At 56.8% G+C, this 26,443-nt stretch overlaps 1 protein-coding gene across 6 annotated transcripts in view; it reads left to right on the forward strand.

The window, feature by feature from the left end:
- The window catches only part of MRC2 (mannose receptor C type 2), a 55,200-nt gene that overhangs the window by 21,473 nt on the left and 7,284 nt on the right, over positions 1 to 26,443 (forward strand). For 4 of the 6 annotated variants that reach the window (XM_027567509.2, XM_027567510.2, XM_027567512.2 and 1 more), the window contains 19 exons: positions 10,350 to 10,751; positions 11,453 to 11,626; positions 11,811 to 11,975; positions 12,190 to 12,303; positions 12,692 to 12,835; positions 15,527 to 15,715; positions 15,877 to 16,031; positions 16,950 to 17,057; positions 19,451 to 19,566; positions 20,074 to 20,222; positions 20,814 to 21,031; positions 21,760 to 21,902; positions 22,989 to 23,091; positions 23,374 to 23,512; positions 23,624 to 23,659; positions 23,986 to 24,146; positions 24,244 to 24,311; positions 25,035 to 25,135; positions 25,431 to 25,573. In XM_027567509.2, coding sequence (XP_027423310.1) covers positions 10,350 to 10,751; positions 11,453 to 11,626; positions 11,811 to 11,975; positions 12,190 to 12,303; positions 12,692 to 12,835; positions 15,527 to 15,715; positions 15,877 to 16,031; positions 16,950 to 17,057; positions 19,451 to 19,566; positions 20,074 to 20,222; positions 20,814 to 21,031; positions 21,760 to 21,902; positions 22,989 to 23,091; positions 23,374 to 23,512; positions 23,624 to 23,659; positions 23,986 to 24,146; positions 24,244 to 24,311; positions 25,035 to 25,135; positions 25,431 to 25,573 — 2,828 coding nt within the window. Of the gene's footprint in view, positions 1 to 1,853; positions 2,059 to 9,827; positions 9,987 to 10,349; positions 10,752 to 11,452; positions 11,627 to 11,810; positions 11,976 to 12,189; positions 12,304 to 12,691; positions 12,836 to 15,526; positions 15,716 to 15,876; positions 16,032 to 16,949; positions 17,058 to 19,450; positions 19,567 to 20,073; positions 20,223 to 20,813; positions 21,032 to 21,759; positions 21,903 to 22,988; positions 23,092 to 23,373; positions 23,513 to 23,623; positions 23,660 to 23,985; positions 24,147 to 24,243; positions 24,312 to 25,034; positions 25,136 to 25,430; positions 25,574 to 26,443 lie in introns of those variants that run through there. The other 2 variants (XM_027567513.2, XM_027567514.2) reach the window with 2 other exon arrangements.

The raw sequence follows: 26,443 nt of genomic DNA on the forward strand, positions 1-26,443 counted from the left end.
CTTCCCGCTGGGCAGGAAGCCTGATGCCACTTGATCCCAGGACCCTGGGATCATGACCTGAGCCAAAGGCAGACGCTTAAAGACTGAGCCACCCAGGCGCCCCTCATTTGTCATTTGACAAACATTTATTGTGAGTCCAGACCATGCCAGGCAAATGCCCAGGATGTGGAGAGGCCAATAAGGACCTCTTGTGCAGTGGGGTGGGAATCCCTACCCTGTTTTTCAAGTGTTTTTTGAAAAACTCTTATCTGGAAATTGTTAAAATGTTTCTAGTGAATGTTTATATTTGAAACCTCAATTTCAAGCAAACAAACCATTACATTCAGTATAATTCTCTACACGTTTCTATTTTGTGAGTAGGTGTCTACATTTTTAAAAAATTATTTCAGTGTGGAAAATTGGAAAACACAGAAAGGCCCAAAGGAAATTCTTCTGTTGATTCTGCAGTGAGCATGGGGGCTTCTAATATTTGAGCTTTAGGTTACTCCCCCCACCCCCACACACCTCTGCAGCCACTTTGTCAGAACTAAATTTTAAAGATTATTTATTTGAGACAGAGATAGCGCGTGAGTGTGGGGGCTGGGAGGAGCAAACTCGCTGCTGAGCCGGGAGCCAGATGTGGGGCTGCATCTCACCACCCTGAGATCATGACTTGAGCTGAAATAAAGAGAGGCTCAGCCGACTGAGCTACCCAGGCACCCCCAAACTAAATTTAAAAAAATATTGTTCTCCCCAAATTTGCCCGAGTGTTTCCTAATAAATTCATTCTCTCTCTCATTCATTCCTTCATCCTCAGTCAACCAGGTATGGAGTACCCAACCTGGCGCTGTGGCTGGGGCCCCAGAGGGCTCTGCTGTCAGAGACTTTACGAACTTATCTGTTCCTCACTTCCTCCTACAGATAAATAAAACAAGGGTGGTGCCCCAGCAGGCCCGGAAGGGTGCGCTTTGCTGCGCAGGTGATTCCTCAGCCGGGCTCCGGTCCCGACTCCGGAATTCGGCCCTTGGCGGGCGGGTCAATGGGGTTGGATGGTGCTGGCCCAGAAAGCCACTTCCTGCCGCGACCCGCGCCGCCGCCGTGGTGAAAGCGGCCCCCTGGGGAAGGAAGTGGCTTTGGGCTGTTTATTTTGGCTTCGGGCTAGCAGACGGCGCCGGGGGCTGCGGGCCGCGCAGACCCGCTGTTCGCGGACGGGGGCGGGAAGCCGGCTGACCTCGCCGCCGGGATTGGGGAGGGAGGCCCCGCGCGGGAACACTCCGGGGAGCGCTGCCGAGAGGGGGCGCCGGCGAGGGGGCGACACCTCGCGGAGGAAGCGCGCGGCCGAGGACGGGGGCACACCGAGGAGGGGGGCGCGGCCAAGAAGGGGGGCGCATCGAGGAAGGGGGCGCACCGAGGAGGGGGACGCGTGCCCGGGGTTGGGGGGCGCACCGAGGGGGGGCGCGTGGCCGAGGACGGGGGCGCACAGAGGGGGGCGAGCGGCCGAGGAGGGGGCCGCGTGGCCGCGGAAGGGGGCTCACCGAGGAGGGAGGCGCGTGCCCGAGGTTGGGGGGCGCACCGAGGGGCCGCACCGAGGAGGGGGGCGCCTGGCCGAGGACGGGGGGCGCACCGAGGAGGGGGGCGCGCGGCCGAGGACGGGGGCACATCGAGGAGGGGGGCGCGTGGCCGAGAAAAGGGGGCGCACAGAGGGGGGCGCGCGGCCGAGGACGAGGGCGCACCGAGGAGGGGGGCGCGTGGCCGAGAAAGGGGGTGCACCGAGGCGGGGGGGGCACGACAGCGCACACCTAGAACTCCGAGGGCCGGCGGCTCCCTGCGTCTCAGGTCCTGCGGGTGGGGTGAGGAGGAAGGGGTCGTCCGCCCCTGTGATGCTCGGGTGAGGAGGAGAGCTGGGGAAAGGGCAGAGGAACTGCCTGGGAGCGGACGGTCTGACCCGAGCTTGGAGGCGAGATCGCTTCTGTCTGGGCCCGGCAGCACCCCCGTTTCATTCTGCAAGATGGGGCCGGGGAGAGGACAGGCCGCAAAGACTGTGATGCTTTAGTTTGAGGAGACAAAAGCCAGCAGAGGGTGAGATTAAACACCACTTAATCGCCAGGGGGGAGGGCAGGGCTGGTGAGTGTTTGCGTTCTCAGAGAGCCCCAGGGGCCAGCCATAGTCAGTCGGCACGACCTTGGGGACCCAGGGGACCCGGCAGAGTTGCGGGGAGGGTGAAAATTGTCTTTCCGAATTTATGTATAATCCCGTTCCCCACCACCCCCTTCACATCGCCTCTCTTTTGCGTTTATTAGGTGAAGGTGACAAGCCCACCTCTTAACCCAGTCCCTGTTCAGAATTTGCTTTAACGTCTTCCTGAAACGGAGCCTGTCACATTTTGCAAGGGGGAAGAAGAGCATCTCTAGAAATAAGTGATAGAGGGAGCTCACCATGGCTGGAGGGAGCGAGGGGGAAGGGAGCGAGGGAGAGACACAGGGCACTCACGTGTGACAGTAGCACATGGGGCTGTATGAGCCCAGTGGAGTCACATGCACTTTAAGCAATGGAGAGCCGGCAGTTTGGCCTGGCTGGAATGCAGGGGCAGTTGGGAGGAGGGAGGAGAGTATGAAAAGCTTGGAGGGTGGAGGGTACTCAGAAGGCCACAAGAGCCCAGCATTTGGGTGGGGATATTGCAAAGTTGGACAGGGCATCGAGCCTCCATATCATGTAACTGCCCTGCGCTCTATGGAAGGGATGACCCGCTACCCCCCCCCCGCCCCCGCCACCCCACCACCCCACCACCCCACCACCCCACCCAGGTCCAGTGTGCGCCTGGACATGGGCGGAGCCTCCAGCAGAAGGTGGGGCAGGGTGGGGTGCTGGGTCCCCAGGGTTGGCCCTTCAACAGGGCGGGGCTGGCAGCTTCTGCTGACTCAGGGACATTTCCAGGCCTGGCCTCAGGGCCAAACAGCTTATTGAAAACAGCTGCTGCTCTTGGCTGGGGCCTTGCGGCCCCTAGCTCTCCCTGGGATGACCCTTTGCCTCTGCATGGCCTGAGGAGGCCTGAGGAGGGGGGCCGGCTGCAGAGAGGCTCAGCAATGGCGCTCACCCTGCCATGCCCTGGAGGACCAAATGTGGTCAGTCCCCAGTGTTGGTCCCTAGGAGCGGAGCCAGGCTGGTCGCTGGGTCCCCCAGTCTCTGCTCCTGCCATTCCCCCCACCTTGGCACATCCTTCTTTGTTCTTGTTCTGGCTGGTGCCTCTCCGGCTTTTGCTCGATATGCCTCCCATTCAGCAGATTTTATTGAGTCTGCTGAGTGCCAGGCATGCTGCTAGAATTAACTTCCCCTCTGTTTCCTTCGGCACGATGTCTTTCACTTGTAATGGAGAGCAGCCGTCTTATCCGAGGTCAGACCTCTGGCTGCCTTCGCTGCTGGACGGAGTCCCGGAAGCCGCTGGGACAGTTGAGAGGTTTGCTCCCCAGAGACAGACAGTTCTGAGCCTCTGCACTCAGCCTCAGGACTCCACCAAAGCATTGCGTGTACCTTACAGCAGATGGGAAAGGAAAAGAGGCCACAGTGACGGTCAACAAGGAGGGAGGAGACGTTAGCTACTCAGCGTAGGGCACATAGCTTTTAAAACCCAGTTGCCTCTGAGCACAGGCATAGATGTCCAGGGTGATAACCCGGATGTCTGAGAAGCAAGGAAGCACGAACGTTGCAGCAGAATGATTCCTGTTAGATGTCAGTTACCTGGAAAATCTTTTCTGTCTGACACCTTCCCCCCTAGCCACGCACTATGAATTGGACCTGGCAGTTCTGCACACTTGCTGACGTGTTGCTTGTAACTTTGTCATGGGATTGGCTTCGAGAGTTCTGCCCCTCCAGCCTCATTGCAAATGTCAGGAGGCCAGAGGCCGGATTGTTTAATTCCCCCGTAGGACCAAGTACGGTGCTTCAGAAATGCGTGTCATCTGCATGAGTGAGAGCCTCCAGGGGAGCAGCCAGAAGGGTGATCAGGAGGATGGGGTGGAGGTGTGGCCTCCAAGGCCTCCTCTGATAAGCACGGGAGGCTCATTTGCTGGTCTGAGGGTCAGAGGGAATCCTGGAGGGACAGCCTCCGGGGAGTTAAGGAGGCTGGGAGAAAGTCTCTGGCTCCAAGACATAGGGTTGTGTGTTGGTCAGGATTCTTGCGGTTCCAAGGACAGAACCCCAGTGCAGACAAGCTCAGCACAACAGGGGAATATGGCTGCAGATGAGCCTGAGTGTGATTCACAGGCTGGAGGAAGAGCCACAGGAACTCAGGGTCTGGGACTGAGTGTTCTGCACAGGACGACCCACTTCCTCACCCTTCCATTGCTCAGCTGTGTCTCTTTCTGGAGTGTCTCCATTCTTGTCTGTAGCAGGAAGGTCTTTTCCTCGTGGCAGGAAACATGGCCATTGGCAGCCCCAGTTTCACGATCTCCGCAGAGAGAGAAGACCACACATTCCAGGAGAGGCCTCCCATCAGCCCTGTTTGAGTTATATGCCCAATCACTGTGCCTGGGGGGTGGACACTCTTACTGGCCAGGAGTGAGACTTCACGCCCGCTCACGTAGCCAGAGCACAGTGCAAGGAAATTATAAATAATAAGAAGAAGCGATAGGACGTTTGTTGGGCCGACAGAAACAAAGGCCAGAGACTAAGGGGGCAGTTCAGTGAGGTTCAAGGATTCTCTTACGATCCCCAGATCTTCCATGGGGAGCCCGGTGCCTACCAGACCATATGGTGATGGGTTGTTCTCTGTTGCTCACCACTGTACTCTCAGTGCCTGGCACCCTGCCTGGTACCTGTGAAATTCTCAACACACAGTTGTTGAATGAATGAATTGATGGGTGTGCTCAATGCACAGTCACCTGCCTGGTTTCGTTCATTTATTTATTCATTTATTGAACGAGTACCTAAGGAGCCACACAACCTGGTGCACAGCACTGTGCTGGACATGGTGTGGTTGCCAACAAAATGCAGGTCATCTTTGTCCTTGATGAGGGACATACCACATCCCTAGTGAGGGGCATTTCCACTCCCTGCAGCAACACCCGACGCTCCCCAGGCATGTGGAGTGAGGCTACGGGGTGGGTAAGACTGGAGGGGTCCTTCCCAGGACGGGGGCACCAGGCCTCTGTCCCCTGAGCTCCCTCTGCTGCTTCATGTCTGCTGGCTGAGCACAGGGACGCGAAGAAGACAGTCTGTTCTCAAAACGCATTTGTGTCCTTCCATTTCTCCCTTAGCATTTCCACCTCGGCCAAGGCTGGGCTTGATCTCTTCCTGCATCGTGCCCTGGAGAAAGAGGCTCCTTTCCGCGAGGGCCCAGGCACACCTCTAGACTTTGGGTGGAAAATGCTCTCCCAAGAGCCCCCCGGCCCACAGCTTGGCAGAGTCCCCGGGATCCACCTCTGAGACTCCCCCTCAGCCTCCCCTTTGCTTTGCAGCTCTCCTGCACTCCTCCCCTGAGCTCCCAAATTCCTTGCTCTTTTCTCATTTGCTGCCAAGGCAGTTCTTCGACTTGCATTCTCCACCCCTGCCTCCTCCAGACCCTCACTGTCTTCAGAGAGTCTCCCCACCCCCAGAAGGCTCACCTCCCTCCTACGCCCCCAGACACCTGGGTTTTAAGAGCTTGTTTGCCTCATGTCCTGCGGTGTCTGAACCCACTGTTCTTCTCTAACTAGGACAGTGCCGTGTGTTTCCTCATGGCCCCAGCATTGCCTGGGACGTGCCACACACATAGCAGGCACCCCAGGAAGATCTGTGCATTTGAACCCAGAACCTAGGACATCAGAGGAAGGAGGGGACTTGCAGCCATGATTCATGTGACAGAGGAAGAAACAGGCCTTGAACAGTACTGCAGCTGGGCGTCCTAATCTCTTCCCCTCTCTGGGCCTCAGTTTCCTTATCTGTCAAGTGAGGGGCAGGTGGCCTGGTCCTGGGACTGTCTCTTCTGACTGCCATGGACCTCTTTCAGACCCTTCATTTGCTGCTTATTACGGCTGTGCAACCTGGTTGGACTGTTTCAGCCCATGTGTGGGTTTTCTGGTTGCGGGGTGGGTGGCGAGGGTTCTACCCCCTGGGCTGCTGTGGGCTCCTGTGATGTGTTGGGGCTGCACTGTCCAGTCCCATCTCTGAGAAACATCTATAAAAGCAAGGACTGTTTTCTCCCTTTTCCGGTCCCAGGCCCTTTCCCTACCCCCTGTCGAGGGCTACTTTCTGTTACCACTGACTGTCCTCACTGGAAGGGAGTTTCTGAGAATCAAGTACCCAGTCCTTAGAGGAGGCTTAGGCAGGCCTGGATCAAGTCCTGGGGCCAGTTTATGGCTCTAGAGGGTGGCTGGAAAGGAAGGAGGAGGTTGAGGGGAGGGGGCAGAGAGGACCCCATGCTGGCGTTGAAGAATACAGCAGACCAATGTCCCTGCCCCACCAGCCTCCTTACCGTGGTGTTTTAAGCACTAGGTGACAGGAGCTGTGGGGACTCTGTTTTAGGAAAATTAATTTGGCAGCTGGGACAGGGAAGAGAAAGATTGACGAATTGGTTGTGATTATTACCTAGGCAGGAGATTCATTCATTCATTCGTTCATTCATTCATGTGTTCATCCAGTATTTATGAAGCACTACTGTGTGTCAGGCAGAATTGTAGGTGCTTTGGATACAGTAGTGGGAAAGACAGAGAGTCCTTGGGAGCTTATGAACTAGAGGAGAGACACACAAAATAGAAGCATGTCAGATAATGAGTTCTGCTTCTGGAAATTGCAGGGTAGCTTGCACCAGTCTAACTCTCTGGCCAAGGGGACCTACAGACAAAGGATATAATATAAAACACCAGAGTTTGAGGGCAATTAAAAACAGCCAGATGCTGGGGAGGAAACCGTCTCCAAAAGCAAAGAAGCAGATGGGGTGAGGGGTTCATTTAAGCAGTGACTCCCCCTGAGAGCACTGCCCCATTTGAGGACCTCAAACAGAAAGTGGTTGTTCTACTGGTCACTGTTTAGGGCTACCAGAAAAGCTGAAAATCAAGAGGGAAAATCTTGCCAAGGAAGGAGCCATAACAGTGTTCTCTTACCAATTCTCAAATCCCTGGCGACTAATAAACTGTGCCTGGGCGGGGTGAGGCATTAAGAAACCCACCAAGAAAACAGAAGAGAGGCAGAGGTTTCAGATGCTGCCTGGTGCTGAGGGAACGGAGTCTGGAATTCACGTTTCACCAAGTTAGAGGGGCTTGATCATTGCCTAAGTTTTTCCTTTGAAACTCCAGAAGCATCTCACCTTATGATTAAACCCGAGGCTAACAGCCGCACCCTAAGACTAAAGGCAAACCAAAACAACCCCACCCTAGTAAAGCCTAAAACCAAGCCTCTACAGGATCAAGATGATCCACCAGTAATTTAACTGCCTGCCAGAACAAAACTCAACATTCTTTGTAGGAAGGTAAAAAAAAAATCCAGACTTCCTGTAACATGTCATCCACAATATCCTGTATACAATAAAAAAAAAAATCCACACTCTTTATAACATTATTCATAATGTCCAGTATGTAATAAAAATTACTAGACATGCAGGCAGCTGGAAAAATTGACCCATAATCAAGAAAAAAATAATCAGACAAACACAGATACCCCAGATGTTGAAAAAAAATCAGATAATAATAAATATTGTGAAGAGAACAACAATCCAACAATATGATAGAGGGTAACTGGGTGGCTATTTTAGATGATGTCAGAAGGGCCTCTTTAAAGATGGGACTTTTGGAGCGCCTGGATGGCTCAGTCAGTTAAGCATTCAGCTCTTGATTTTGGCTCAGGTCATGATCTAAGGGTCCTAGGATAGAGCTCCGTGTTGGGCTTCGCACTCAGTGGGGAGTAAGCTTGAGGATTCTCTCCCTCTCCCTCTGCCCCTCCCCCTGCTCGAGCACTCGCATGTGTGCTCTCTCTTTAAAATCAATCAATCAATCTTAAAAAAAAAAAAATGAAGATGTGACTTTTTTTGAAAAGTGAAATACCGGGCAGAGGAAAACGTGCAAGGGCCTTGAGGCAAGAAAGTACCAAGCCTGGGGTGCTTGTGACTCTTGGATTTGGGGTTGTGAGTTGGAGCCCCACATTGGGTGTAGAGATTACTTTAAAAAAAAATCTTAAAGAAAAGAAGGAAGTACCAATCCTGTTCAAGGAAGGGCAAGGAGGGCAATGTGACTTGAGCAAGGGGAAAGAGTGTGATCCAAGATCAGACTGGTAGGCAGGACCACACCATATAGGATCTGTGGCTCATGGTAAGAAGTTTGAATTTTATTTGAAGAGTGATGAATTGCCTTTGAAGGGCTTTAAGCAGGAGGGAGACTTATGGGAAACTTATATTAGGGAATAAGATATTTACCACCAATAAGTTATATATGTTTTTGTCATTGGAATTCTGGCTTTGTTTATGGTATTTTTTTTGCCATGAAAAAGATTATTATGTCACTGAATTCATCACTGTTTCCTTTACGACTTTCAACACTCCAATATCATTTTTATAAATTTTTGGTACTTTGGAGCACCTGGGTGGCTCAATCAGTTAGGTGGCTGCCTTCGGCTCTGGTCATAGTCCCGGGATCCTGGGATCAAGCCCCGCATCAGGTTCCCTGCTCAGTGGGGAGTCTGCTTCTCCCTCTCTCTGCCTTCCCCTCCACCCCCACTCATGCTCTCTCTCTCTTTCAAATAAATAATTAAATCTTTAAAAATATATATATATAAAAAGAAAAAGAAAAATAATTTTGGGGGGAACTTATTTACATCTTTTAAAAATCGTCCTGGCTGGCCACGGAGAATGGATTAAAGAGGGATGATAAGGCCATGGTGGAGCAGAAGGAGCTTGAGGTTTGGACTCAGAAGACCGGGGCCGAATTTCAGCTCCATCTCTGACTAGCCTCGGGACTGGTCAGATCATTTCACTACCCTTAGTCAATTTCTCTGCATGTAACATGGAAGAGTAATCATCGTCATGGCAACAATAGTAATTTACAGTGCTCTTACTGTGTGCCAGACCCTGTCCCAAACACTTGACATGTTGTCTCTCATTTAATCTTCACAGTAGTCTGATGAGGAAACTGAGTCAGAGAGAGGTAATGCAACTTGCCCAAGTCACGAGCTGGGGTTTGAGCCCTGGCAGTCAGACTCATGCCTTCAAGACATGGAAATTATCCTGAGGGGCTAGTGGCTAATGGATGCAAAGGGACGTGCTGTGTGTGTGTTGTGTACTACAGTGGCAGCCTGGGAACAAGTAGAAGGTGCTGAAATGTGGGTGTCAGGCCTGGGTTTGCTTCCTGGCTACATGACACTGAGCAGGTCACTTCTCTAAACGAACCATGTTTCCCTTTTTTATACTTCCTACCCTCCCTCCCTTCCTTTTTTCCTTCTCTCCTTCCTTCCTTCCCCTCCCTCCCTCCTCTCTCCCAGCTTTACTGAGATATAATTCACATATCAAAGAACTCATCCATTTAAAATGTGCAATTAATTGGGTTTTACTCTATTCACAGAATTTGGCAGCTGTCACGACAGTCTAACTTTAGAACGTTTTCATCACCCCAAAAGAAACCTTGTACCCCTTAGCAGTCCCATTCCCATCACCCCCAGCCCAGCCCCAGGCAACCACTATCTACTTTCCATACATTTACGTCTTGATTTCTTAATTTGTGAAGTCAGCGTGCTTGGGTGCAGGTTGGATTCCCCTGCCTTCCCTGGAGTGTCTGCACAGTGAGACGATGCAGGATTGGGGGATGCCCTGTATAGAGCTAAATGCTGCTTACAAAGTAAGGTGTGACATGGTTATGGGAGGCGTGAACGGTTGGATATGGGGAGGGGTGTGTTGGGAAGATTCTAGAAGTCAGGAAAAGAAGGAGCCAGGGGAGCTGAGGGGCAAACGAGAAGAACAAGACAAATTATGGCAGGCCAGAGAGGAACTTCGGTGTGAAAACCACTCTATGTCACGGAGATTGGGATAAAGTTGCAACGTGCCGTGTGATGTTAGTATCTCCACTGCTCCTCATAAGACCTTTGGAAAAGCATACAGTACGCAGCCTGCCATGTGGAGTTGGGTTTGCTTTTGCAGGTGGGACGGAGGGCTGAGTCCTGCCTCTAGGTTGAGCGTGGTGCTAGAGCTGAGGCTGGCCATGCAGGCTCTGCCTCATCTGGGCACAGGAGGGTGGCACTGCCTCTCCCCTCCACCCCAGAGTGTTGGGGGTGAGGACTGAGTGATTTACCATATGAGAGAGGGCTCACAACCCAGCGCCAGGCTCAGGGGCAGCGTCTGAAGGTGGCACCGGCCATCAGGAGCCACCAGCCCAGAGAGCCCTTGTGATGGCTTCATGTCCCGCCTTCCCTTCCAGAGCCCAACGTCTTCCTCATCTTCAGCCACGGACTGCAGGGCTGCCTGGAGGCCCAGGGTGGGCAAGTCAGAGTCTCCCCAGCCTGCAACGCCAGTCTCCCCGCCCAGCGCTGGAAGTGGGTCTCCCGAAACCGGCTCTTCAGCCTGGGCACCATGCAGTGCCTGGGTACAGGCTGGCCGGGCACCAACACCACAGCCTCCCTGGGCCTGTACGAATGTGACCGGGAGGCACTGAATCTTCGCTGGCACTGTCGCACGCTGGGTGACCAGCTGTCCCAGCTCCTGGGGGGTCGCACTGGCAACACATCCAAGGCTGGCGGCCCTGAGCGCGGCGACCAGACCCGCAGTGGCCAGTGGCGCATCTACGGCAGCGATGAGGATCTGTGTGCGAGGCCCTACTATGGTGAGAGGCTGTTTGCGGGGAAGGGGTGGGGCCCCCTGGTGTTGGGAGGCCTGGAGCCCCACAGAGAGACAGATGCAGGAGTGACGGGGCCTTTGGCCTCTGCTGACCTTCGGCAGCCCTATCTTTAATGGCAGTGGGAAGCATGTGGGAATAATTAAGAAAATTAACTTCCAAGCATTTATTTTTAAGACACTACAAAATGACTACGTGCTTGTAAAGACCTCAAACAGTACAAAAGTGTATAATGTAAAATTAAATGAGAATCCCCTTCCAGGCCCGTGCTCCAGGGTAGACCCCAGAGTAACTCCCATAGGTGTCTTCATCCCCATTTTGCAGGGGTGACCAGGGATCCGAGTCACCCAGTGCGGGGCTTTTCGTGGTGGACAGCTCCGTCCTGGGGGTCCTTTTCCTGGAAGACATCCTGAGTTCTGAGATGGAACTTGGGGGGAGGGGCAGCTGGATTTTTGGACAGGCTTTACGGGGAACCCCTTCCAAGCCCTATGGGATGCGCGGCGGGTCCTCTCCCAGGCTCCTGCGCTGACCTAATGGCAGAGGGAGACTTTAAAGCCTTAGGCACCACTTTGGCTTTAGCATGGGGGCCCCATCCCTGGCTCCCTGGGACAGGGGATTTTCCCTGAGGGCGGAGGGAGGCGGGCAGCCTCTGGGGTCCAGACGCCAAGGGACCGGCTCCCTTCCCGCAGAGGTCTACACCATCCAGGGGAACTCCCACGGGAAGCCATGCACCATCCCCTTCAAGTATGACAACCAGTGGTTCCACAGCTGCACCAGCACGGGCCGTGAGGACGGGCACCTGTGGTGTGCCACCACCCAGGACTACGGCAAGGACGAACGCTGGGGCTTCTGCCCAATCAAGAGTGAGAGCGGGGTGGACCGGGTGGGCCAGGGCGGCGCCCGGCGGGAGGCTGACCGGCAGGGGCCTCAGGGCCCCAGTGGAAGAACTTTCGGGACTGGGGTGATAAGATGCCCCTCCTCGTACCCCGGAGCAGCATGTGGGGGGGGGGCTCTGCACTTCTTGAGGGACTGTTGTTATGGTGGCAGGTAATGACTGTGAGACCTTCTGGGACAAGGACCAGCTGACTGACAGCTGCTACCAGTTTAACTTCCAGTCCACACTGTCGTGGAGAGAGGCCTGGGCCAGTTGCGAGCAGCAGGGGGCAGACCTGCTGAGCATCACTGAGATCCACGAGCAGACCTACATCAACGGTGAGATAGCAAGGCACTGTGGGGGAGGGGTGCTGGGCCTGACCCCCAGGGGCACACTGGGGTGGGGGTCGGGGCAGGAACCTGAGACCCGCTCCCCATATTCGGAGGGCCCCGAGCCCTTTCTGCTGGTGGGGCAGGGAGGCCACTGGTGGGGGGCACAAAGAGGGGTGAGGGTGGGGCGATCCCTTCCTCACCACGCCTGTCCTGCCGTCAGGGCTTCTCACTGGCTACAGCTCCACACTGTGGATTGGCCTTAACGACCTGGACACCAGTGGAGGCTGGCAGTGGTCCGACAACTCGCCCCTGAAGTACCTCAACTGGGAGAGCGGTGAGGCGTGGGGTTCGGGGCGCAGGGCGGCCTGGGGGCTGCAAAGGCCTTCTTTATTCCTCTCCTGGTGCCCTGCTCCAGGCGGTGTGGGGGGGGGTGGGGCAGGGCCCCCCCCCGCCTCCGGCTCCTGGACTGGGCCCCCCTAGAACTTCATGCCCTCTCCTCGGAGCGCAGGGCTCGGGGAGCGGGTGGGATTTCAGGCCTGGCCAGGGAGGCATCGGGCCCGTACCGGGGCTGGGTGGAGGCTTCCACACCACGTGGGCTGGGGGTTGGAGGAGAGGCAGCGAGCCCCCCACCCCACCCGGTAGCAGGAGGCTCCGAGGGGCGCCCAGGGGCCGGGGTGTGAGTTCCTCTATCCTGGGGTGCTGGCGCCCTGCCCTCCCCACAGATCAGCCGGACAACCCGAGCGAGGAGAACTGCGGGGTGATCCGCACGGAGTCCTCTGGCGGCTGGCAGAACCGCGACTGCAGCATCGCACTGCCCTATGTGTGCAAGAAGAAGCCCAACGCCACGGCCGAGCGCCCGCCTCCGGGTGAGCGGAGCCCAGGGCCTGGCGCGGGGGCTGGGAGGGGTCCCGGGGCCGCAGCTCGAGGGCTGTCTGATCCGCAGACTCTGACCCTCTCTGTGCTGAGGGACAAGTGGAATGCTCCATTAATTCTTCCCGAGAACGTTCATCGAGAACTGTGTTAAATGCTGGCAATTCGCACTGTCCTCGCAGTAGTCACACTCTGCTGGAGGGTGACAGACATCTCAACACACAATTAGAATAGCATGAGTCCTGAGCCATTATAAAAATATGTGTAATCAATGGTAAAGAAGAAGAAATACCTAGAGAAGAAATTGCATAAGTCCCTGGGAGTTAAGAAGGGTTTCGTGGAAGTGACATTTGATTTGGGCCTTTGAAGTTTACTGTAAGTTTAAGAAGTCATGAAGAGGTATGAGGGAAGGGCATTCCTGGCAGAGGGAAGGGCATGTGCAAAGGCATAGAGGCATGGAAGTATACAGCGGCTTTCAGTTTGGTGAGCATTGCGGTCTGGTCGGAGTCTAGACTCTAATCCCTGAAAGTGTGGTTTTCTGAGGAGCAGCATAGCATCCCCTGGGACCTGGTTATAAATGCAGAATCTCAGCCCCCGCCCCCTCACCTGCACTTCATAAGATCCTCACCCCATGCATGTGCAGGTGCAGCCGAGATGCGCTGGCTTAGAGGGCGTGCGGAGGAGAGCAGTTCAGAAAGGCAGGTCACAGCCAGTCCCCAGAGGGTCTTGGCTGCTGGGTCCAGTTTGGGTGGGGCCAGGTAGGCCGTGGGGAGCCTCTGCAGGTTTTTAAGCCAGGGAATGTCTTGCTCCCATTTCTGATTCACAGAGATGGCTCTTGGGGCCTATGGAAGAGGTTGGGGCAATGGGCACAGCACTGCTTTGGGGACCGTGACCCTCCCTGGTGTGTGGCTTTGGGCAAGCAGCTCGGTCTCTGAGTGCAAATCGCGAATAAACTCCGACCCCTTGCAGGGTTGTCATAAGGCTGGAGACCTGGCCTGGCCCTAAGGAGCATGCCCATAGGTGGCAGAGGATGTTTATCAGTGTCAGTTGGAAGGGCTACTCTGGTAGTCCAGTAACCATGGGAACGGCGAAGAGGGAGTGTTTTTTGTTTTTTTTTTAAACAAGGAAAATACGTCAAACCCAGAAAAAATCCACAGACTCACAGAAAGTAAAGAACTAACAGAGAGAGACCATTAAAGTATCCAAAGATTGACTCAGGGCCACCACCAGCCACTGCTTTCTCTCCTCCTCTCCTAAGGGGTCAGGAGCAAAGGTTTACAACATTGGCGCCCCGCATCTAGAGCACCTCAGTTCTAGGAGGGAGTCTGCGGCAGGCACCAATTCTAGGTCTTCTCAGAGGCTGCTTTGCGAAGGAAGGAGGGCCCCCCCCCTTTGGGCAAGCCTAGCCTACCCGTGGCCCCCTGCAGGCCTGGCCCCTCACCAAGTCCTCTGTCCCCAGATCTTCCCAGTGTGACCGCTGTTGGGGGAAGTCTCCTGTGGGGCCTCATGGATCTGCAGATACATCTGTGGCCGTGGATTGTCTCTTCCATCCCACTCTGAACAGTTTTTTGGATGGGTTCTGCCTTCTGGGTCTCATCACACAAGGCATGTCATTCCAAAGGCAGACACCATTGTGCCCCCAAAGCATCCACATTTCCTGAGTTTCCTTCCACCCAACAGCCAAAGAAGGCCCCCTCAGGTCTGAGCTTGGGTTCTGTCTGTGGCGGCAGCCTTGGGTCTTAGCTGGGGAGGCTGAGATGATTGACAAGCCTGAGCCCAGGAGCGAGTCTGCTCAGGCTCAGCCCTCCCCACTTTGCCGGGCCTCTGAGAAACAGTATGCTGGACCCTGGAGCGTCTCGCAGAATGGAGTGGATCCCAGAATCCCAGTCTGGGGTGATGCTTCAAGTGGGCACATGCTTTCCCTCCTGGCCAGGCAGAATCCTGCCTGAGACTGACATTGTGGGCGGTTCAGTGAAGTCTTGTTTTCTTTTTGCCAAGGCCCAAGTGAGGGCTTGTTCGCTTCAGCTGCTCTGGGACCCCAGTCCTAGACAGTGAAGTTGAAATGCATGGAAGCGGGGGTGAGGAAGAGCCTGTTACTGGTGGGTTTCACAGCCCTGGGTGGAGCCCAGTGGGTCGCGGAAGGAGCAAGAGGAGAAATCCCCACTAAGGGATTCCTTCCAGTCGGCAGTGACTTCCTGGGCCGCAGGCCTGGTGGGCCCCCCACTGCCCCATCCCTTCATCCTGGACTGCCAGGGTCAGCACCAAGTCCACACTCAATATATGCTCTTTGAGGTAGTGACAGTGGTTTCATTTATTAAGCAAGGTGGAGATAAGCGAAGTTTGAATCTAGAATAGGAAACCCCATTTAGGAACCCCATTTAGGGAGGAGGAAACTGAGGCTCCCAGGGCTGGTCTGACCTGAGTCCCCCCCCATCCCTTTCTGAAACCACCCACCCCCCCCCCACCCCCCGCTGGAGGGGCCATCCGTCCTGTCTTGGGTGAAATCTGCCACCACCTCCTGGGGCTCTGCCTCTGGGCTTCCAGCCTCCCTGGAGGGCGTGGTCTTTTTTGCATCAGGTGGCCGGGGCTGATCTGAGACAGGTGTGGGGGCGAGGGGACACCCGGCAGGTCGGGGCACCCAGGCTGGGCGGCTCGGTCCCTGACCAGCGCCTCGTGGGTCTCTGCAGACGTGTGGGCCAACGTGAAGGTGGAGTGCGAGCCCAGCTGGCAGCCCTTCCAGGGCCACTGCTATCGCCTGCAGGCCGAAAAGCGCAGCTGGCCCGAGTCCAAGAAGGCGTGTCTGCGGGGCGGGGGCGACCTGCTCAGCATCCACAGCATGGCCGAGCTGGAGTTCATCACCAAGCAGATCAAGCAAGGTGAGGGGCTGCTCGTCCACACTCCCAGGCCCGAGGGCAGGGCCTCCTCAGTGCCCGTCCTGTCCTGCCCAAGAGGTCCTGGGGCCGTCTCTCCGTCTGCCGCTGGTGGCCCAGGCTGACCTCTCCGTGCGCTCTCTCCCCTCTCTCCCGCTGCACCCCAGAGGTGGAGGAGCTGTGGATCGGCCTCAATGACTTAAAACTGCAGATGAATTTTGAGTGGTCTGATGGGAGTCTTGTGAGCTTCACCCACTGGCACCCCTTTGAGCCCAACAACTTCCGGGACAGCCTAGAGGACTGTGTCACCATCTGGGGGCCGGTGAGAACCCCCTCTCCCCAGCTTCCTGGGCCACCCTGGCTGAAGGAGTGCTACTGTCAGTTCCTGCCTCCAAACCACTCCCCCCATTGCCTCTCAGAAGCCCCCACTTCCCCACCAACCCCTTCCCTTCCGCGTGGAGAGATTGCCAGTGTCTGAGTCCTCCCCACCCCCGGCTAGCTGGCTCACCTTGGGCAAGTCTCTTAACCTCTCTGTGCCTTGGTTTTCTCATCTGTCAATGGAACACTAATAGCGCCGACCTCGGAGGGTCATTGGGAGGATCAGAGGGGCCTGAGGACGCTCCCTGGCATCATCTTGCTCTGCCAACTGCTCTCCCCCCCCCCCCCCCCGGCAGGTGGCTTCGGAAGACGCATTTTATGGGCCTGCTCCTTTGGCAGGGCTGCCCTGTGCAGCCCGACCCAGCCCAGGGGCCTGTCTCCTCCCGACATGATGGGGTGGTGACTATCTGCCACGCGGCTTTGGCTCACATGCCCTGTGGGTAGATGAAGGAATTGCTGGAGGGCTTCAAGGAGACGTGAGACCCTTTAAAAAGACAAAGTCAGAGGGACAGAGTACCGACTCCAGGGACAGAGAGGACATTCTGTGGTGAGATCCTGCAAACAGTGCCAGGACTATGGTGCTAGAGCCATCTGGCATAAGGGATGCTATTTAAAAATTTATAAACAATTATTTGTTGGGTGTCTGCCACGTGGCAGGCATTCTCCTAGGGGCTGGGACACAAACACCCTTGCCCTCTGGATGGAGCTGAAGGCGGACAAACTGCTGGCTAGGAGACGGAGGACACAGGCCAGCCTGGAACACACAAAGCTCAAGTTGGAGGCAGGGGAAGGTCTAAATATCAGGTTCACCAAAGGCTTTGGGGGAGGGGGGCTGAGACGCTCCCTCATCCTGTGTCCCTAGGAAGGTCGTTGGAACGATAGTCCCTGCAACCAGTCCTTGCCGTCCATCTGCAAGAAGGCAGGCCAGCTGAGCCAAGGGACGGCCGAGGAGGACCATGGCTGCCGGAAGGTGAGGGTGCTTCTGGAGCTGCCCCTGGGTGCGGCCAACCAGAGGGGCTCCCTGGGGAGGGAGGGGGCAGATGGAGTCCCGCAGCCCCCCACGGCATCTTCCCTTGCTTGGCACATCCCTTCTTCCTACTCTCCAAACTGCTCTGTTCCAGAAAGGGTGACACTGGATGAGGTGGGGTGCGGTAGGGTGGGGGCTGTTGGGAGGAAGCAGAGCTCCCCACCCCCACTCTGCATGAAGAAGCTACTTCCCAGAGGCAGCAGAGAACAGGAGGTGGGTGTGGGCAGGCCTCCAAGTCATCACCTGAGTGAGGCTGCCGGGGTGCACCCCAGTCCTGCTCTGCCACCTCTGTCTTTGCTGGCACACAACACACCCCGCCATCTGATAGAGCGTGTGCTTGTCTGTCTCCTCTGGAGGAACGAGGCCATTCTGGTGTCGCCTTCCTTGTGTTCCTAGCCCCGGGGGTTTCCAGACCATCAGGGAGGGAGGAGATCAGGACTGACCGGATTAGTGGGGCAGTGCATGTGTGAATGAGGTTGTGGGTGGGTGATGGACCCAGGCCCTCCCTCCCAGGCCCCCCTCACAACCTGGCCCTCAGCCAAGCAGCGGTGTAAGTGGTGTGGCTGAATATGGGGAGGTTGCTCAAAAAAGACACTTTATGGTGTTTTGGCCCCTGATGGCTCCATCTGCCAAGGCCACGCTCCTGCCAGTCCCTCGCTGCCAGTCTGGCTCTTCATTCTGTTTCCCTTTGGAGTAAGCCCCCTTACCACCCCCCCACCTCACATGAACTCCAAGCTCTCCCCCAGGGGCAGGGGCCTGAAACAACAACGGGCATGACCTGCAGTGGGGAGGAGAGAGAGCAGACAGGTGCCCTGCTGAAGCGCCCAGGGGGCTAGTGTGGTCAGGGACTGGCCCAGGGGCTCTGTCCTGCCCTCGGTGAGCTGGGGGTAGGGGAGTGAGGATGAGTGACTAACTGCCGTGGCACCAGGGCCACCTGAACTGTGTGTGCAGTGTTGAGCAGCCCCGGTTAATACCCTGGGAGAGCTGGGATCTTAGCACAGCCCTACCACTCCCCTGTCCCCGGTATCTGGCCCCCCCCCCCCCGCCCCCCAGCTTCACTTTTGCTCTGGCTCCTGCCCAAGGGACTGTGTCTCTCTCCCAACCTTGAACCTACCCCAAGGCTTCCCATCTCAAGGGCTTCTGGAGGTGAAGGCCCTGGCAGGCACCTGGTGTCTCTTAGGAGGAGCAGGGCTGTCGTGAGGACAGGCGTAGCCTTTGTGGTGCGGGTTCAAGTGCGGGCTCCACCTTGTACTGTCTGTGTATAAAGTCCAGTGACTTAATTCCTCTGAGCCTCAGTTCCTCTTTTGAAAGGCAGGAGCAGGGCGCCTGGGTGGCTCAGTCGGTGAAGCGTCTGCCTTCGACTCAGGTCATGATCCCGGGGTCCTGGGGTTGAGCCCCACATCGGGCTCCCCGCTCAGCAGGGAGTCTGCTTCTCCTTCTCACTCTCCCTCTCTTTCAAGTAAATAAATAAAATCTTAAAAAAAAGAAAGAAAGGGGGGCGCCTGGGTGGCTCAGTTGGTTAAGCGACTGCCTTCGGCTCAGGTCATGATCCTGGAGTCCCGGGATCGAGTCCCACATCGGGCTTCCTGCTCAGCGGGGAGTCTGCTTCTCCCTCTGACCCTCTTCCCTCTCCTGCTTTCTATCTCTTGTTCTCTCTCTCTCTCAAATAAATAAATAAAAAAAAAAAAAAAGAAAGAAAGGCAGGAGCAGAGAGTTCAGGGTGGCCCAAGGGGAGAAGGGTCTGTTGGGTGAAGCCTTCCCTGGTCTCATGGGAGTCCGATGGTAGAGAGCCAGCTGCTCAGAGCAGTGGTCTCTTCCAAAGCTTTCCTGCTTCCCACTAAGGGTCTGTCCCCCGACCCCAGGCTAGGCGCACCCTCCGCTCACTCTACCTTTTCCAGGGCCTGAAGATTACCTGGTCCCTCCACAGCCTGGCAGCTCTCCCAGCACTTCAGCTCTGGTTTCTCAGCCAACTGGCAATTTTCCCACTGTGACTCTTGGTTTAAATGCCCAAGAGAGGAGTCCAGTGAGCCAGTCATCTTGCTTCGCCAGCCCACAGGCGGGTCACTGGCTACCTCCCGATCAGCCACCCTTGGGCCATGCGTCCACCTCTGGTCTGGCAGTTGTGGGTGACGGTAGGGAGGGAAGTGTGAGGTGATAAGGTACAGAACAGAGCATGGGAAGAACCGTCTCTGGTGTCAGACCAGTCCCCTCTGTCCTGGGCCCCAGCCTGCAGCAGGTTCAGGGATGCTCTTGATGGCATCCCCCGCCCCAGGCTTTCTGGATGAGGGAGAGTCCTCCCCACAGACATCCCTCTTCTGCCCACTCTCTTGAGCCAGGGTTGGACATGGCACAGCCCATCCTGCTACTGGCTGGGAGAGGACCAAGTCACCTACAGTGAGGCCCGGCGCCTATGCACCGACCACGGTTCTCAGCTGGTCACCATCACCAACAGGTACAGGACGGGGCACGTACCCAGACCAGCCCTCATGCCTGTCCTGGCCTAATGTGGCCTCTCCATCAAACGGGGTGGCATTCTGCCATCAAGTGCAGAGGACCCTGAGTCCTTGGAGCCTCTAATGGCTCCAGGGCCCTTTTTCTAGTATCGTCCCAAGAATGATTCCCGTTTATTAAGTGACCCCACTGTGGGGCAGGGCCTGGGCAGGGGCAGGAACAGACAGGGGCCCTGCTGGTGCGGGCTGGATGCCCAAGAGAGGCCTTGGCTGTGTCTGTTTCTACTTTCTTCTCCATGAGGCATGGAGATGTAGGCAAGACAGGGGGAGCTCGGTTGCTGTGTGTCAGCTGTAGGGTCCCTGCGGGCCCCCACTTCCCTCAGCAAGTCGCCGGTTGGGTACAACACCCAAGCTCCCAGGGCAGGGCATCTGGCCTGTGGCCCAGGGCATGGTGGTGGCAGGGGAGGTTGGGCCTCGAGCTCCCTGCCTGACGGGCTTCTCTCCCCCAGGTTTGAGCAGGCCTTTGTCAGCAGCCTCATCTACAACTGGGATGGCGAATACTTCTGGACCGCCCTGCAGGACCTGAACAGCACCGGCTCCTTCCGCTGGCTCAGTGGAGATGAGGTCATGTACACCCACTGGAACCGGGACCAGCCTGGTGAGCCCCTCCTCTGCGGCACTCAGTCAGCCCCCTCTTTGACGTTCGTTGGGGAAGCCAGGAGGCCGTATGGGCCTGCCTCCCCCCGCCAGGACCGAGTCCCAGGGCTTCCTAGTAAACCGATCATTGGTGCAGTGGGGTAGAGTAATTAGGAGCTCAGGGTCTGGGGCCAAACCGCCTGGCACATCTTTGAGCCTCAGTTTCCCATCTGTCAACTGAAGATAACGGTGCTTTCCTCTTGCGGCTGATGTGAGGCTGAACTGGATGAATAGACATGATGTGCTTAGAGTAGCGCGGGGGCGCTGGCGATCAGGATCATTGCCATTTCGCATTCATTGTCTCTTTTAGCCTTTTCAATGACCTGATGAGGCTGATGATAAAACAGCCTCGGAGAAGTTAAGCCACTTGCCTGAATTTCACAGGAGTAGGCACAGAGCTAGGACTCTGCCTCCATGCCCTTTGGGTCCCTGCGGAGCCGGCCGAGCTGGTCACCAGTGTGGGGGCCGAGGCCGGGGTGGTGTCCTCCGGGGGACCTGGGGGAGGGCCGGACCATGAGTCCTCAGGCAGCGGGTCTCCTGCTCCCCCCTCCAGGGTACAGCCGTGGGGGCTGCGTGGCCCTGGCCACGGGCAGCGCCATGGGGCTGTGGGAGGTGAAGAACTGCACCGCATTCCGGGCTCGCTACATCTGCCGGCAGAGCCTGGGCACGCCAGTGACGCCCGAACTGCCTGGGCCAGACCCTACGCCCAGCCTCACCGGTTCCTGTCCCCAGGGCTGGGGGTCGGACCCCAAACTCCGCCACTGCTATAAGGTAGGCAGCCTGGTGGTATGGCAGGGGGAAGAGGCACAGGAGCAAAGAAACAGCTCGCCGGGGTCGAAGGCAGCCCCAGGGGGGCCCAGCCACGGTCTGGGCAACTGGGCCCCGGGGACACTGCTTCCCCACAGCAGACTGCAGACAGAGGTAAGTTCTGATGACACTCTTGCCAGTGGAAGCTCAGGTCTGGTACATCGTAGGTGCTCAATGAACAGGAGGAATTGAGAAAAAAACAAACATAGAGATAATCAGTTTGAGAGGTTCCCAAATGTTGGGGCTGGGCTGGCCGCTTTTTTAAAATCACCTGGGCAGCTTGATAAAAATAAATTCCAGGCTGCCATTATGGGGACTGGGATTCACTAGGTTGGGGCAGGGCCCAGTTCTCTGATTTTTAAACTGTGCCGGGTTTGGGAACCACTAACGTAGTCCAGGGTCTTTTATGACCTGAGGAAACTGAGTCCAGGGAGGGGAAGGGACTTGCCCACAGCAAACGGTGGCTCCTCTGGGAGGAGAGCCCAGGTCTTGGGCTGGTTCAGGGGTCTGGGCAGGAGGTGTTCTCTAGGACCTGGCTCCCCTCCCCCGGGGCTCATTCTCTAATGAGCAGGATTGTCTTGGCTAGCCTGCACCCCTGTCCTGTGAGGCCCCAGCCCTCCTCCCTACTGCTGTCATGGGAGGGCAGGTGGACCAGTAGGGACAGCTTAGACACCTGGACTTTGTTCCTGTAGGTGTTCAGCTCAGAGCGGCTGCAGGACAAGAAGACCTGGGTGCAGGCCCAGGGGGCCTGCCAAGAGTTGGGGGCCCAGCTGCTGAGCCTGGCCAGCTATGAGGAGGAACATTTTGTGGCCAACATGCTCAACAAGATCTTCGGGTACTGAGCCTGGGGCAGTGGCCTGCATGCACCTGTGTGGGCTCTTGGTTTTGATGGGTACAGGGAAGGGGGCAAGGTGAAGGCGCCCCCAGGGAGGCCTGTCTGAGGGCTCAGAATGACCTGTGTATCCACAGCGAACGCCAGGACCATCCTGTCCTCCCTCAGGGAGCCCTGGTCTCCCTGGTTGCTCACCGGCGTCAGGGAACCAGCAGTGCCCCCCTCAGACTCACAGCCTTTTACAAAAGTGACTGCCCTCCCCGTGCCTCCTCCATGGCAAAATCTGATCCAAGTCAAGCGCCCCTCGCCCCCAACACCATTCCCATAATAGCCCACTCTCCTCAATAAACAGCCTTTCCTGGGAGACAGGAGAAGAAAAGCTACAAAAGTGAGCATCTGCCCCTGGGGGGGGTCCCTCCAGGACCCCATGTCTGTCCTGTGGGCCACCTATGACACCCAGCACCTTTAATCCCTTAGCTTTGGAAAAAATCCGAGTGGATCCAGGCTTCCCGGGATCTTAATTCCCAGGGACATGTCTTTCCAGCAAACATCAAGATTACATTATTTGACTAGTAGTTGTAGTTCTCGATGGCCTCTCACCATGTCTCGGGTACTGCACTAAACACTGAGTCCTCATTGGGTCTCTTCTTCAGCCCTACGAAGTAGACATTATCACGGACCCGTGTGGGCTGATAGGTCGGGTTATTTGCCCGCGGTCAGGGAGCCGCTCCGTGGGCAAACCGGCGCTGGAATCTGCTTCTGATTCCAGAGCCCCAGGTCTATGCTCCGTCTCCATCGACTTGCTAAACTCCCTGAAGTGAAAACCTAGTCTTGCTGGCAGGGCAAACCCCACCTAAAGGGAAGCCAGGGAAGGGAGCCAGGCCACCCACCCCCAGTGAGCCGGGCGCCTGGTCCAGCTAGTCAGTTCTCTCTGGGGAGAGAACTTTCTAAAGGTGGCCCCAACAGTGTATTGCCGGTGAGTGTGAAGCCCAGATGGAGGGGCCCCAGGCCCTTGGGTCTGCCCAGGTCACCCGCACCTGCACCTCTCATCCCCATCTCTTCGGTCCCCACCCCCGCGTTGTGCTGAAGTGAATCAGAGCCCGAGATCCACGAGCAGAACTGGTTCTGGATCGGCCTGAACCGTCGAGACCCGGGAGCCGGGCAGAGCTGGCGCTGGAGCGACGGCCTCGGGGTGAGCCGGCCCAGAGGGGGCGGGTCGGGGTGGGCGGGGCCCTGGTGGGCGCGGCTTGAGGTGGGCGTGGTCCTTCGGGGGCGGGACAGAGCCTGGCGGTGGGCGAGGTTTTAGTCGAGTTACAGGGTCTTTGGCCAGAGCCCGCAGCTTAAGAAAAGGGGGGCGGGGCGTCCAGCTCGGGTTGGGGGTTCCCAGCTCAGGCCCGGCCTTTTGTGCATCTGTTCTGGGGACGCGGAGGCCTGCGCCTCGTGCCTGACAACCTTCTCCCACTCCGACCTCCAGTTCTCTTACCACAATTTCGACCGGAGCCGGCACGACGACGACGACATCCGGGGCTGTGCAGTGCTCGACCTGGCTTCCCTGCAGTGGGTGGCCATGCAGTGCGAGACGCAGCTGGACTGGATCTGCAAGATCCCTCGAGGTTGGGTGGGATGGTGCTGGGAAACGGGGAAGGGGGCAAAGGGCGGCGGGGCCGGGAATCCAGGGGAGGGTCTCCTTCCCTGCAGCGTCTCTGTCTCTGTTGTCCCCGTAGGCAGAGACGTGCGGGAGCCCGACGTCAGCCCACAAGGTAAGGCCCCCCGGGCCTCCCGGCTCTCAGTGGCGTTCGGGAGAGGGTGAGGGGCATCACCTCCAGGGCAGGGCCTGGCCGGGATGGAACGAAAGGAGTTAGGGGTTTGAGCTGAGAGAAGGGGAACCGGGGCGCCTGGAACCCTGTCGGCCTCCGTCTCCAAGCAGGGGCAAGCTTGGGCCTGGAGAGGTGTCTGCCCGAGGGGCCTAGGGGTTCGCACCCCGCCTCTGCCTGCCCTTGGACCCGCCTGGGCCTTGGCCTTGGCCGCAGGGCGAACAGGCGACCCCTGCCTGGCCGCCACTCCCACACTCACACTGCCCCCGCAGGCCGGCTGGAGTGGCTGCGCTTCCAGGAGGCCGAGTACAAGTTCTTCGAGCACCACTCCACGTGGGCTCAGGCGCAGCGCATCTGCACGTGGTTCCAGGCCGAACTGGCCTCCGTGCACAGCCAGGCCGAGCTGGACTTCCTGGGGCACAACCTGCAGAAGGTGAGCACCCCAGCGAGCATGGGCCGGCGGGCAGGGGAGGGCAGGCCTGGGGAGGAGAGGCCCTCCCAACCCATATCTGCCTGACCGGTTTCCCCAGTTGTCCCCGGGCCAAGAGCAGCACTGGTGGATTGGCCTGCACACTGCGGAGAGTGATGGGCGTTTCAGGTAGGAGCCTTCCAGGGTCAGCAGGTGCGGGAGGGAGCGGGTGCCTGGATGGCCAGCCACGACCCCAAATGGGAGCTAGGGAGGCCTCCCACAGAGACAGATAGACCTGGTTTTGAATCCAGCTCTGTTCCTCCGTGGCTGTGTGGCCTTGATCAATGACTTAACCTTTGTGGGCCTTGATTTTCTCATCGAAAAATGAGCATAATGAGGCCTGCCTGGTAGGATTGCTCTGAGGATTAGAAAAAAGGTATGCGAAGTCCTTAGCACAGCATCCAGCACATAATTGGGCACCAAATAATGGCAGCTCCTATTATGCCGAGGCCACTCATGAATAAGCCCCCCTCAGGACATGGGCAAGAACATATGATGTCCTCCGGAGGGGCCTCTTTGTATTCAGTACCCACCTACCCCGCATGAGGGGCTTGAGGCAGGAGGGACCAGGAGCACATGCGTATTAGAGCACGCTGTCGCCCTTGGACCTCTGCTCTGGGATTCTTGGACTTTTCTAGTTAGAGAATGAGTGCCCAGGGAGGGCTGGACCTTACCCGGACGCACCAGGCCTTTGGGTCCCCAGTGACCCTGAGCCCAGTAGCCTCACTCAGCCTGTGGCCGCTGAGCCCCTGGACTCAGGCCCCGCCCTGCCCTCCATCTTGGTGGCCTTCATTGCTGTATACAGCGGAGGTTGGGCCCGGGGCGAGTCATCTCTGTTCCATGTCGTTGCAGGTGGACAGATGGTTCCATCATAAACTTCATCTCCTGGGCACCCGGTAAGCCTCGGCCCATTGGCAAGGATAAGAAGTGTGTGTACATGACCGCCAGCCGAGGTGAGGGCAAGGGCAGGGCACAGAGGGTGCAGAAGCTGGGGAGAGGGTTGACGTTGGGGACAGTGCGGTGAGCTTGGGCAGGCCCATCAGTCTCTTCTCATTCTCTTTCTTTCCCACAACGCAAGAGGGGCTAGACCCAGAGAGGGGGCTGGTCCCCATGATCCAGCAACCACAGAGGCCTGGAGTTCAGAGCTGGACACAGGCACCTGATCCCCATGTCCTCTCCTTAGGGCATGAGGCAAGGGTGCTGCCGGCCCTGGCCTGTGCTAGAATGACTGCCCTACTCTTTCTGCAGAGGACTGGGGGGACCAGAGGTGTCTGATGGCCTTGCCCTACATCTGCAAGCGCAGCAACAGCACTGGAGAGCCCCAGCCCCCGGACCTGCCGCCCACAGCCCTGGGGGGCTGCCCCTCTGGTTGGAACCAGTTCCTCAACAAGGTAGGAGGTGGGGAGGGGCCACCCAGTAGAGTCAGGGGAGAGGATGTGAACGTAGGAAGGCCGAGCTTCAGGAGTCCTGGCCTTTTGGCAACATCAAAGTCACGGCCTCTTGACTACTTGGCCCCAGTGCCAGGGCTAGACTCCTGGGAAAGTAACTCTGTATAGTGCCCTTGCTAATCTACCAGGGAAGGAGGCTGTCCGCATACTTTGGTGAGTTTTCTAGATTAGTCGCCACACATTTTGATAATGAACTCCTATTAGTAAAACACAAGATTGAACATACAAAATAGGTGTGTCTACATTATATATATGTGTGTAAATAAATGTGTATTTACTTCTGTACTAATAGACTAATGTTATATATAGTAAACTGTGCACAAGAACAAAAGAACATAAAGCATGAGCTAAAGATTGAAAAAATATTTTTTTAAAAGATTTTATTTATTTGAGAGAGAGAAAGCGAGCATGAGCAGGGGGGAAGGGCAGAGGGAGAGGGAGAGGGAGAAGCAGACTCCCCTCCTGAGCAGGAAGCCCAACGTGGGGCTCGATCCCAGGACCCTGGGATCATGACCTGAGCCAAAGGCAGACGCTTAACCAACTGAGCCACCCAGGTGTCCCTGAAAAAGAGTATTTTTAAGTTTAAAAAACTTTTTTTTTTAAAGATTTTATTTATTTATTTGACGGAGACAGAGATAGCGAGAGCAGGAACACAAGCAGCGGGAGTGGGAGAGGGAGAAGCAGGCTTCCCGCGGAGCAGGGAGCCCGATGTGGGGCTCGATCCCAGGACCCCGGGATCATGACCTGAGCCGAAGGCAGACACTTAACGACTGAGCCACCCAGGCGCCCTAAAAAACTTTTTTTTTATTAGTG

Source organism: Zalophus californianus, chromosome 16 (assembly GCF_009762305.2).
Source record: "Zalophus californianus isolate mZalCal1 chromosome 16, mZalCal1.pri.v2, whole genome shotgun sequence".
Lineage (NCBI taxonomy): Eukaryota > Metazoa > Chordata > Mammalia > Carnivora > Otariidae > Zalophus > Zalophus californianus.